This window comes from Pseudophryne corroboree, chromosome 7 (genome assembly GCF_028390025.1).
Source record: "Pseudophryne corroboree isolate aPseCor3 chromosome 7, aPseCor3.hap2, whole genome shotgun sequence".
Taxonomy (NCBI): domain Eukaryota; kingdom Metazoa; phylum Chordata; class Amphibia; order Anura; family Myobatrachidae; genus Pseudophryne; species Pseudophryne corroboree.
Window position 1 is genome coordinate 430,865,657 of NC_086450.1, and position 12,517 is coordinate 430,878,173.

Consider the following 12,517-nt stretch of genomic DNA (forward strand, 5'->3'; position numbering starts at 1 on the left):
TTCCCTTCAGGGAGTGGGATTTCTGCGGAATTGCCAATTTAGCTGTAGTACTTCGTCATGCCAAACAGATTTTACCAGCAACTATAGAGAGGGCGTAATGCCCTCAGTAACCTGAGAGGGCGTGATGGAGACACTGATCAGGTATATGAAACAGGTAAAGCAGTTTTGGAAGTAGAGTCCTCTTAAAAGACGTTCTCTCCTCTACTGAGAGGGTGGAGAATTTGGGGCCTACACATTGAGAGGGTCCTGAAACAGCTCCTCCAAGCCTATTGTTAATCTGCCAGCTATGATTTCCCTAGTATATTTATATCTGTACAGCACCTGGACAAGAGGCGACGTACACTGCAGAAGGTGACCCGGATTACACCGTGCCTTCCTATATAGTGCTCACTGCAGTTCTCAGCAAAGACACAAGAGTTTCTGAAAAGTCCAATTAGGTGGATTAGGTGACACAAACTGGTTCTACTCTGTGTCACTATACACTGGCTCCACCTTTTGCACATATGGACGGGAGTTACATGTGGAATTCTTCTTTTTTATCCCCCGCACTTTGATGGGAGATAACTCAGTGGTACTTAGGCGGTCCCTCTTGCAGATTAAAACGCGGGGGTAAGACTTACTGTACAGCATAGACACTATCCGAAGCCAAAGTAACCACTAGAAGATCCAGCCGCTTGTTGTGATCGCTGGTGTCACGGTTACATAATAATCTGAGCGTGAACATCCTGCTAGGGAGGCCTGGCGAGGTGAGCCGGGAAAGGGTTAAACCGGGCACACTATGCCCCCCCCCTCCCCCAAGTCCTGTCTAGTGCTAGATTAAGGAATGGAGCACGCCCCCCAATCTGAGAATTGCTGCCCACGTTTAATAGATTGCGGGGGCAGCCGGGCTGCACGTTTCATATATATGCTGGGTGAGTTATGACTATGGCCGGCAGCCCAGCAGTAACAAGCACTTTGTAAATCAGGGACACCAAATTAGTAATAAAAGTTTGTTCCTACTGTGTGATTTCAGAGACGTCAGGTTCCACATACTCCCAGATTCATTATGAGCCGAATGCTTTTTCTTTTATTGGTTTACACAAGCTGGAATTACAAGTGCTCACAGGGTTGGCGTCTCGCTGGTCCTTCTCGCGGTTGAAATCAGAACCGGGGACCGGAGAGGAAAAGGCTGTAGATGGAGGGTCCTAGGAGCGGCGGGGAGCCCATACTTGGCAGTCAGGCCTGATCGGCTGCATTTAACCTGTTCTTGTACCGTCTCGTGATAGGTCACTGGTTACAGCTAAAGGGCATGTGTCTTATAGGGGATTTCGTCATATGAAATCCAGTCATACAAGTTATTTCTTAAAGCTAGAGCAGCTGGTTATGCAACTACAGTGTGCAAGGTTCATTAGTTTTCTCCGTTTTCAATTTTTTATTATTATTATTTCCACTGGTCTTTTCTAGGAGCTTTGATGCACCTCTCCCTTAGGAGAAAGGAAAAAACTCAAATTGTGTCTAATTTTATATAAAAATATACTTAACGTGTTCCTTTTTTTTTATTTTTTTTTACATTTTTAAAATATATCAAGATGTAAACCACCCCCGCCCCCAAAGAAATCAACTTACCAACCAACCAACCAACCAACCAACCAACCAACCAACCAACCAACCAACCAACCAACCAACCCCTAATCTCCTCTCAAATGGGTAAATTAACTAAGGTGGGAGGTTTTTTTTTTAGAACAGGTGATGTCGCCAATAGCAACCAATCAAATTCTGTCTATTTTCTTCTAGAAGCAGCTAAATAAATGTTAAGTAGAATGTGATTGGTTGCTATGATCAACATCACCAGTTCTAAAAAAAAAACCTCCCACATTAGTAAATTTACCCCACTGTATTTTTATTTTTTGGCTTATCTATAGTCACAATTTAACTAAAATACATGATTTTTTCTTATTACATTTCTTCTGTGCTTGTTAGAAGTATTATACTGTATAATTGTGTTGTTTGCATCCGTTTGCCCTGGGATACAACACAAAGCTAGGAGTAAATTTACTAAGAGTTGTTTATGGGGCGTTTACAAATCTCCCATAATCGTCGGACCAAAATTGCACATTTACTAACAAGCGTCTTGGTTTACGTGATGTCTTCCGATGATGTATGTGGTTGAATGGTGTTGTGTGTGATTTGTGTCGATTTTGCGACTTTCGCGCAGGAAGTCACCTTAGACGTCGCACTTGAACGCATTGTAAGTCACAGTAGAATGCCTCAGGAGTCACCCATCAACACAAAGCAACTCGCACCTCAATTTGCACCACAAAGTCGCAACACAAGTCGCTGTAAATCGACAAAATACTCAAAACACATTCCGACCTGCTGGTTCCTCTGTTTTGGTTCTTGCTCCTGGGCTCTGTCATGACGCTTTCACCTCGCAAATGCCGAGTCGCCCCCGGGAAATGGAAACGGGTCATTCCCGGGTGCAAGCCGGCATTGCACCCCAACACTGGCTTTCCTGACCTGGCAATATGCCCAGTTATGTTGCTATTGGGGATCGGGACCGAGGCGTCATCGGGGGCAGACATCGGGGGCAGACGTGGCTGGGAGATGAGATCATCTCTGCGTCGCCTCTCCCTATGCAATGAACGGGTCCCGGGTCGTATCGATCCAGCAACCCGTTCACACTGCACCTGACCCGGTATTTAGCCCAGGAATAGAACACTGCTTTATTACCGGGTCAGGTGACCCGTGAATTCGTCATGGCCCCTTTCACACCGCACAGCGACCCGTTTCGTGCATTGAGCTGTGATTTTAATGCGAATTTGTGCGCATTAGCAAAGATAATTCTTAGTAAATGTACAATTTACATGGACACCAATGTTATTTTAACGATGGTGATACTGCGATTTGGAGTGCGAAGTCGCATTTAACATCCGACTTCCATCTGAACTGATCCTTATCAAATATGCGGGTAGCAAAACTGCAATTTTTTTCGATAAAAGAACTCGGTGAATCGTCCAAAAACTATTCTTAGTGAATTTCCCCTCTGGTTTCTGGACACAACCGAGCAGAGGAGTCAGCTATAACAAGAAACAAATAACAATGGATTAAGTAAAACATTCTCATTATTAGTCATCTGGAAGCATGACTAATAATAATAATAATAATGGGATAATAAAGAATAATGGGGCAGATGTATTAACCTGGAGAAGGCATAAGAAAGTGATAAACCAGTGATATGTGCAAGGTGATAAAGGCACCAGCCAATCAGATCCTAACTGTTAATTTACATAATGGAGCTGATTGGCTGGTACCTTTATCACCTTGCACATATCACTGGTTTATCACTTCCTTATGTCTTCTCCAGGTTAATACATCTGCCCCAATGTACTATCCCCTGCAATGATGCACACAGGGAATGTTTGGACAGCGGTCTGTAATTTGCTGGAATACCTGGGCCTGTGGGCAGTTTAGCCACTCACTTGTTGGGGCAATCTGCATCTGGTGGAACTCGGTGGGTCCAATACATAAGGACAAGCTAATGAAGGTGTCATAAAAAAACTAAATTAGCGTATAGAACCATGTAGCCTATATTATATTTAGCCAAGCAGGGTTGAGAACACCCCCCCCCCCCCCCCCAAAAAAAAAAAGAAAAGGCTTTTTGGTTGGTTTTTTAAACATTGCTTTTTTTAAGCCGATATTTTTATATTAGTGTTGTAATGGAAAAAATAAATAAATCCTGCTTATTACATCACTACTGTGAAACATTGCAATGTATTAAAAAACTTGATCAACCATGTTTTAATGCTTTCTAACTTTAACAATGCACAGTTATTAGGCTTTGATATGATTTATTTTACATCTTTCCATAAAACCAGTTTTTAATGCTTATTATTCCTATTACATCTGAATTATGTAGATAGACTAAACATATTAAAACATACAAAGTACACTCAGAGACATCTCAAAAGGACTGAAGGTTTTGAATTGAAATAAACATGAAGAAGATTAAACCATGAGGTTTCTCTCTATGGCGTTGTTTACCCTTTAAGATTGAGAATGCTACTTGTGGTTTTCTCCTGTCCTATAGGATTGTTAGAAGAGGAATTTTAGCAGATGCTAGGCAGATTTAGTGCCTCTCTGATCTGGTTCACCATCCCACCCTCCCTATATCTCTGTTGTGTGTGTGAATTTACTGCATTGGTTCAGCTCACTCCAATGAAGACCACAAACAACAAGAATGTAGAATAATACCAGGAGGATTCCCTTATTATAAGCTTTTTTTAAGAAGTCATGGAGCCGTGCCTGTAATCACTGCATAATAAAACAAGGCGTGTTTAAAAAAAAAAAAAAAGACACCAAATATTTGGTTTAAACCAGACAGCCCCATATCAAGTGAAGTGCCAGCATCGATGGACTCTAAGCCACCACAAGCAGCAGTATCTAGCTGCATACTCAATACATGGAGGAGCTTAGTGTTTCATGAAAGACTGCATGCTTGTCAATCACACAACAGCTGTCTCGTAGCTGTGATATGAGGAATCCATCTTTATCTATATGAGCCCCCCTCTATTTAAAGAAGCAGAAGTATGGCAAATAGAGAAATACTCCTTGGGGGTCTATTTATTAAAGTGTGGGTTTATAGAGGTGGAGTTTTTGCCAGTAACATCCAACCATAATCTAGCGTGATTATCTTCTATAAGGTGCTAGAGAAACAAGAAGTAGAATCTGATTGGTTGCTATGGGCAACATCTCCACTTCTAGAAACCCACACTTTAGTAAATATACCCCTAGGTGTCATATTGGAAAACATAGTTATTTTCTATTTGATTGGGCAAGTAGGAAATCTCAGTGTAAAACACTGTGCACTTCTGAGCTCCTGCTGGCACCAAACAAAAACTGAAGTGCCTGAGCTGTGGGTGGGGTATGAGGGGAGAGGGGTCCAGTGCATCCTGGGAGCTTGAAAAGTTTTGTTGTTCGGTGCCTGTCCTGGTCTTCACCAAGCATACCCAAAAGTAACCCCTGTGAAGGCTATGGACCCTGAAGAAGACCTAAGGATTGGCAGTTCCTTTTAAAAGCGTCTACAGTCAGTAAGTTGACATTCCTATTGTTGACACCAAAATGTTGACAGTTATGATGTCAGCATGGTTACCACGTCAACATTATAAATGCCGACATCTAGAAAATGTTGACATGGGCAGAATGTTGGCATTGAGGCTAAGTTTAGCAGCAAGTGTCGACAGTCTCACATGTCGACATTTTATCTGCACTCATCACACTTTATATCTGTAAATGACCAGAGAATTGCGTTGTTTTGTTAGACGGTTTCGATGGCTTTATCCCTGCGCTGCTCCAGCTGTCAGCATGACATCACAGTGGCCCCTATCGGTCAATAACCGGCAAAGAACGATGAATAATTGGGGATTTAAAGAAAACAAGCTAAATTGTATCTTTGTCAGAGAACATCATTTCCAACAAATTCCTGCCAAAAGCACTGTCCATTGGTAGGAAACAATGAGCGATGGAAACATGGGGATGGTTATCACCACAACAATATACAATATTACAGCAGAGGGACTAAGGTGTAGGACAGATGATGAGTCTGTGATGACGAAGGCTGTGATTCTATGATTAAGTGTATTAGCAGAGTAGACACTAGAGGGTTTGGACAGTACAGGCTGGTAATCAGTATATAGGGTGCAAAGCGGACATGTTCCCGGTAGCACAGTGTCCGGAACGAGGGAACGTGCCCCCCTCCCAGATGTGGAAAGCTAGGGAGGTTTTAATACGTTCTTCAATATGTGTAAAAGGTAGGGATGATTTTATATTGGCGGGATTTTGCCAGAAGAAGTTTCTGTTGGCTCCGGCCTCCGTTTGGAAGAGGACCGTCCTCTTGGGCCACGTACAGAGTTGGCCTTCACTTGTCCAAAAAAAATCCCTTAACATGTGTTTACCTTTCACAGCAGCCAGGAACACGAAATCCAGAATCAGGAGAGAAAAAAAAAAATAGAGATGGAAAAAGGAAAATAGGAAAAAGTCTGCATTTTCCATCGCTCCACAAAAAGCTGGGAGCCAGAGGTTTCTGATGGAAATTGTTTCCCAAAAGAACAACATATATTTCTGTAATAATATCCAGCAAAAATAAATATCCTAATGTGATTAGACCTGTTGCCTAAAGTGGGAAGGCCATTCCCGCTGCAAGTATATAAAATACGCTGTAAAACCTGGCCACAAAAGGGTTAAAGGCTTAAAGAGACACGCCGTTCTTTCCTTGAGCTCTATAATATACTGGAAGGGAGGAATACAAAAATGACAACTGAGTCTCTTAAACGTTCCCACTTAATTCCTAACGCCTGGAACAGCTGGACTTATTTGGTGTGTCCGAGAGTCAGGAAACAGCCTCAAGCGGCAATGGAGGAACATTTTCCGGGAGAAACTGTTCCTTTCCCTGATTACTACTGCAGGGCAATGTCACCTTCCCTGGCCCAGAATGCCACTGGTAAATGCCAACCATCTTTTCAAACAAGAGAGTGCAAAGTTCTGCCCCCCCCCCCCCCCCCCCCCATCCACACATATCAATTTTAAGCTGACATAAAATAGGGTTAAGAGCATAAAAAAGTAACAAAGCGTAGTACAGACAGTAACGTTTGGGTGTTCAGACCTAAAAAACTGAATAGTCCTAGTTATGAAGTGATGTGACTCTAGATCTAGAACTGGTTTTGAAGTTCAAGTTACATGAAGGTTGTTGTACCTGCCAAAGGCGCCGTATGTGTTGACAATCCGGAGTGGGTTGAAGGAGGTATTCATGACTTGCTTGGAGTTCAGCAGGTTGATGACAACAGGGACACTGAGGTAGGCAATGAGGACGCCCAAAGACACGTGAAGTAGCTGCCGGACGTAGGACCCTGAGGAAATGTTACTGTACATATGAATCAAACTAGATGTATTTCTCTGTACTATATGCTTTATACATAGTGCGGGATATAATGCCGCCTGAGTTTGGCGACCGTGCTGTACAGACAGATCTTGTGCAGTCTCTGCACAGCCCAGGACTTACTCTGCCGCTGTGATCACATCAGCCTGTCCGGGACCGGAATTGACGTCAGGAACCCTCCCTGCAAACGCTTGGACATACAGGCGTTTTTCCAAACACTCCCAGAAAATGGTCAGTTAGCACCCACAAACGCCTTCTTCCTGTCAATCTCCTTGCGAACGGATCCTTCGCACAAACCCATCGCTGAGCGACGATCCGCTCTGTACTCGTGCGACAGGCCTGCGCATTGCGGTGCATACGCATGCCCACAGTACGAAAACGCAGCCTAGCAATTAGGTCTGAATTAGCCCCCAAGTCCTGACATTTTTACCTTATAAATAAGAATTTACTCACCGGTAATTCTATTTCTCGTAGTCCGTAGTGGATGCTGGGGACTCCGTAAGGACCATGGGGAATAGACGGCTCCGCAGGAGACTGGGCACACTAAAAGAAAGATTTGGTACTACCTGGTGTGCACTGGCTCCTCCCTCTATGCCCCTCCTCCAGACCTCAGTTAGGATACTGTGCCCGGAAGAGCTGACACAATAAGGAAGGATTTTGAATCCCGGGTAAGTCTCATACCAGCCACACCAATCACACCGTATAACTCGTGATATTTAACCCAGTTAACAGTATGAATAACACCTGAGCCTCTCAACAGATGGCTCAACAATAACCCTTTAGTTAAGCAATAACTATATACAAGTATTGCAGACAATCCGCACTTGGGATGGGCGCCCAGCATCCACTACGGACTACGAGAAATAGAATTACCGGTGAGTAAATTCTTATTTTCTCTGACGTCCTTGTGGATGCTGGGGACTCCGTAAGGACCATGGGGATTATACCAGAGCTCCCAAATGGGCGGGAGAGTGCGGATGACTCTGCAGCACCGAATGAGAGAACTCAAGGTCCTCCTCAGCCAGGGTATCAAATTTGTAGAATTTAGCAAACGTGTTTGCCCCTGACCAAGTAGCAGCTCGGCAAAGTTGTAAAGCCGAGACCCCTTGGGCAGCCGCCCAAGATGAGCCCACCTTCCTCGTGGAATGGGCTTTCACTGATTTAGGATGCGGCAATCCAGCCGCAGAATGCGCCAGCTGAATTGTGCTACAAATCCAGCGAGCAATAGTCTGCTTAGAAGCAGGAGCACCTATTTTGTTGGGTGCATACAGGATAAAAAGCGAGTCAGTTTTCCTGACTCCAGCCGTCCTGGAAACATAAATTTTCAAGGCCCTGACTACGTCCAGTAACTTGGAATCCTCCAAGTCCTTAGTAGCCGCAGGCACCACAATAGGTTGGTTCAAGTGAAAAGCTGATACCACCTTAGGGAGAAACTGGGGACGAGTCCTCAATTCTGCCCTATCCATATGGAAAATCAGATAAGGGCTTTTACACGACAAAGCCGCCAATTCTGACACACGCCTGGCCGAAGCCAAGGCCAATAACATGACAACTTTCCACGTTAGATATTTGAGATCCACGGTTTTAAGTGGTTCAAACCAATGTGATTTTAGGAAACTCAACACCACATTGAGATCCCAAGGTGCCACAGGAGGCACAAAAGGGGGCTGAATATGAAGCACTCCCTTTACAAAAGTCTGAACTTCAAGCAGTGAAGCCAGTTCCTTCTGGAAGAAAATCGACAGAGCCGAAATCTGGACCTTAATGGAACCCAATTTTAGGCCCATAGTCACTCCTGACTGTAGGAAGTGCAGAAAACGACCCAGCTGAAATTCCTCTGTGGGGGCCTTCCTGGCCTCACACCACGCAACATATTTTCGCCAAATGCGGTGATAATGGTTTGAGGTTACTTCTTTCCTGGCTTTTATCAGCGTAGGAATGACTTCCTCCGGAATGCCCTTTTCCTTTAGGATCCGGAATTCAACCGCCATACCGTCAAACGCAGCCGCGGTAAGTCTTGGAACAGACAGGGCCCCTGCTGTAGCAGATCCTGTCTGAGCGGTAGAGGCCATGGGTCCTCTGATAACATTTCTTGAAGTTCCGGGTACCAAGCTCTTCTTGGCCAATCCGGAACCACGAGTATCGTTCTTACTCCTCGCCTTCTTATTATTCTCAGTACCTTTGGTATGAGGGGCAGAGGAGGGAACACATAGACCGACTGGTACACCCACGGTGTCACTAGAGCGTCCACAGCTATCGCCTGAGGGTCCCTTGACCTGGCGCAATATCTCTTTAGCTTCTTGTTGAGGCGGGACGCCATCATGTCCACCTGTGGCCTTTCCCAGCGGTTTACCAACAGTAGGAAGACTTCTGGATGAAGTCCCCACTCTCCCGGGTGTAGGTCGTGTCTGCTGAGGAAGTCTGCTTCCCAGTTGTCCACTCCCGGAATGAACACTGCTGACAGTGCTAGTACGTGATTTTCCGCCCATCGGAGAATCCTTGTGGCTTCTGCCATGGCCACCCTGCTTCTCGTGCCGCCCTGTCGGTTTACATGAGCGACTGCCGTGATGTTGTCTGATTGAATCAGAACCGGCTGGTTTTGGAGCAGGGGCTTTGCCTGACTTAGGGCATTGTAAATGGCCCTAAGTTCCAGAATGTTTATGTGTAGGGACGACTCCTGACTTGACCAAAGTCCCTGGAAATTTCTTCCCTGTGTGACTGCGCCCCAGCCCCGAAGGCTGGCATCCGTGGTCACCAGGATCCAGTCCTGTATGCCGAATCTGCGGCCCACTAGAAGATGAGCACTCTGCAGCCACCACAGTAGAGACACCCTGGTCTTTGGAGACAGGGTTATCAGATGATGCATCTGAAGATGCGATCCCGACCACTTGTCCAAGAGGTCCCACTGGAAGGTCCTTGCATGGAACCTGCCGAATGGAATTGCTTCGTATGAAGCCACCATTTTTTCCCAGGACTCGTGTGCAGTGATGCACCGATACCCGTTTTGGTTTTAGGTGGTCTCTGACTAGAGATGACAGCTCCTTGGCTTTCTCCTGCGGGAGAAACACTTTTTTCTGTTCTGTGTCCAGAATCATCCCCAGGAACAGTAAGCGTGTGGAAGGAACCAGTTGTGACTTTGGAATGTTTAGAATCCAGCCATGCTGTTGTAGCACTTCCCGAGATAGTGCTACTCCGACCAGTAACTGCTCCCTGGACCTCGCCTTTATTAGGAGATCGTCCAAGTACGGGATAATTAAAACTCCCTTTTTTCGAAGGAGTATCATCATTTCTGCCATTACCTTGGTAAACACCCTCGGTGCCGTGGACAGTCCAAACGGTAGTGTCTGGAATTGGTAATGGCAATCCTGTACCACAAATCTGAGGTACTCCTGGTGAGGAAGGTAAATTGGGACATGCAGGTAAGCATCCTTGATGTCCAGGGATACCATGTAATCCCCCTCGTCCAGGCTTGCAATAACCGCCCTGAGCGATTCCATCTTGAACTTTGATTTTTTTATGTATGTGTTCAAGGATTTCAAATTTAAAATGGGTCTCACCGAACCGTCCGGTTTCGGTACCACAAACAGTGTGGAATAGTAACCCCGTCCTTGTTGAAGTAGGGGTACTTTGACTATCACCTGCTGGGAATACAGCTTGTGAATTGCCTCTAGTACAGCCTCCCTGCTCGAGGGAATTGTCGGTAAGGCGCGGGGGGGGGGGGGGGGGGTCGCCTCGAATTCCAGCTTGTACCCCTGAGATACTACTTGAAAGATCCAGGGATCCACCCGTGAGCGAACCCACTGATCGCTGAAATTTTTGAGGCGGCCCCCCACCGTACCTGGCTCCGCCTGTGGAGCCCCACCGTCATGCGGCGGATTTGGAAGAAGCGGGGGAGGACTTTTGTTCCTGGGAACCTGCTGCGTGGTGCAGCTTTTTTCCCCTTCCTCTGCCTCTAGACAGAAAGGACCCGCCTTTTCCCCGCCTGTTTTTCTGGGTTCGAAAGGACTGCACCTGATAGTACGGCGCTTTCTTAGGCTGTGAGGGGACATGGGGTAAAAATGCTGACTTCCCAGCTGTTGCTGTGGAAACAAGGTCTGAGAGACCATCCCCGAATAACTCCTCACCCTTATAAGGCAAAACTTCCATGTGCCTTTTAGAATCTGCATCCCCTGTCCACTGCCGAGTCCATAAGCCTCTCCTAGCAGAAATGGACAATGCACTTATTCTAGATGCCAGCCGGCAGATCTCCCTCTGTGCATCTCTCATGTACAAGACTGAGTCTTTTATATGTTCTATGGTAAGCAATATAGTGTCCCTGTCCAGGGAATCTGACCAAGCAGCAGCAGCACTGCACATCCACGCTGAAGCAATAGCTGGTCTCAGTATAACACCAGTGTGTGTATATATAGACTTTAGGATAGCCTCCTGCTTTCTATCAGCAGGTTCCTTTAGGGCGGCCGTATCCGGAGACGGTAGTGCCACCTTTTTAGACAAACGTGTGAGCGCTTTATCCACTCTAGGGGGAGTTTCCCAACGTGACCTATCCTCTGGCGAGAAAGGGAACGCCATTAGTAATTTTTTTGAAATCACCAATTTCTTATCAGGGAAAGCCCACGCTTCTTCACACACTTCATTTAATTCTTCAGATGGGGGAAAAACTATTGGTAGTTTTTTCTCCCCAAACATAATACCCTTTTTTTAGGTACCTGGGTTTATATCAGAAAGGTGTAAAACCTCTTTCATTGCCTCAATCATGCCACGAATGGCCCTAGTGGACATTAAATTTGACTCATCGTCGTCGACACTGGTATCAGTATCCGTGTCGACATCTGTGTCTGCCATCTGAGGTAGTGGGCGTTTTAGAGCCCCTGATGGCCTTTGAATTGCCTGGGCAGGCACGGGCTGAGAAGCCGGCTGTCCCGCATTTGGCATGTCGTCAAATGTTTTTATGTAAGGAGTCGACACTTGCACGTAATTCCTTCCATAAGTCCATCCACTCAGGTGTCTGCCCCGCAGGGGGTGACATCACATTTATAGGCATCTGCTCCGCCTCCACATAAGTCTCCTCATCAAACATGTCGACACAGCCGTACCGACACACCGCACACACACACAGGGAATGCTCTTAAAGGAGACAGGACCCCACAAAAGCCCTTTGGGGAGACAGAGATAAGAGTATGCCAGCACACACCAGAGCGCTATATAATGCAGGGACTAACTGAATTATGTTCCCTATAGCTGCTATAATATTTACTGCGCCTCAAATCTGTGCCCCCCCCCTCTCTTTTTTACCCTTTTCTGTAGTGTAGACTGCAGGGGAGAGTCAGGGAGCTTCCTTCCAGCGGAACTGTGAGGGAATAATGGCGCCAGTGTGCTGAGGGAGATGGCTCCGCCCCTTTTTCGGCTGACTTTTCTCCCGCTTTTTTCTGTATTCTGGCAGGGGTAAATACCACATATATAGCCTCTGGGACTATATATTGTGGTTATTTTGCCAGCCAAGGTGATATTATTGCTGCTCAGGGCGCCCCCCCCCAGCGCCCTGCACCCTCAGTGACCGGAGTGTGAAGTGTGTATGAGGAGCAATGGCGCACAGCTGCAGTGCTGTGC

General features: G+C 46.0%; 1 protein-coding gene across 1 annotated transcript in view; it reads right to left on the bottom strand.

Moving 5' to 3' along the window:
- LMF1 (lipase maturation factor 1) overlaps positions 1-12,517 on the bottom strand; it is a 578,735-nt gene that overhangs the window by 18,813 nt on the left and 547,405 nt on the right. Inside the window, exon 8 of the mRNA XM_063934869.1 lies at positions 6,728-6,881. Within this exon, the coding sequence (XP_063790939.1) occupies positions 6,728-6,881 (154 nt within the window). The remainder of the gene's footprint in view (positions 1-6,727; positions 6,882-12,517) is intronic.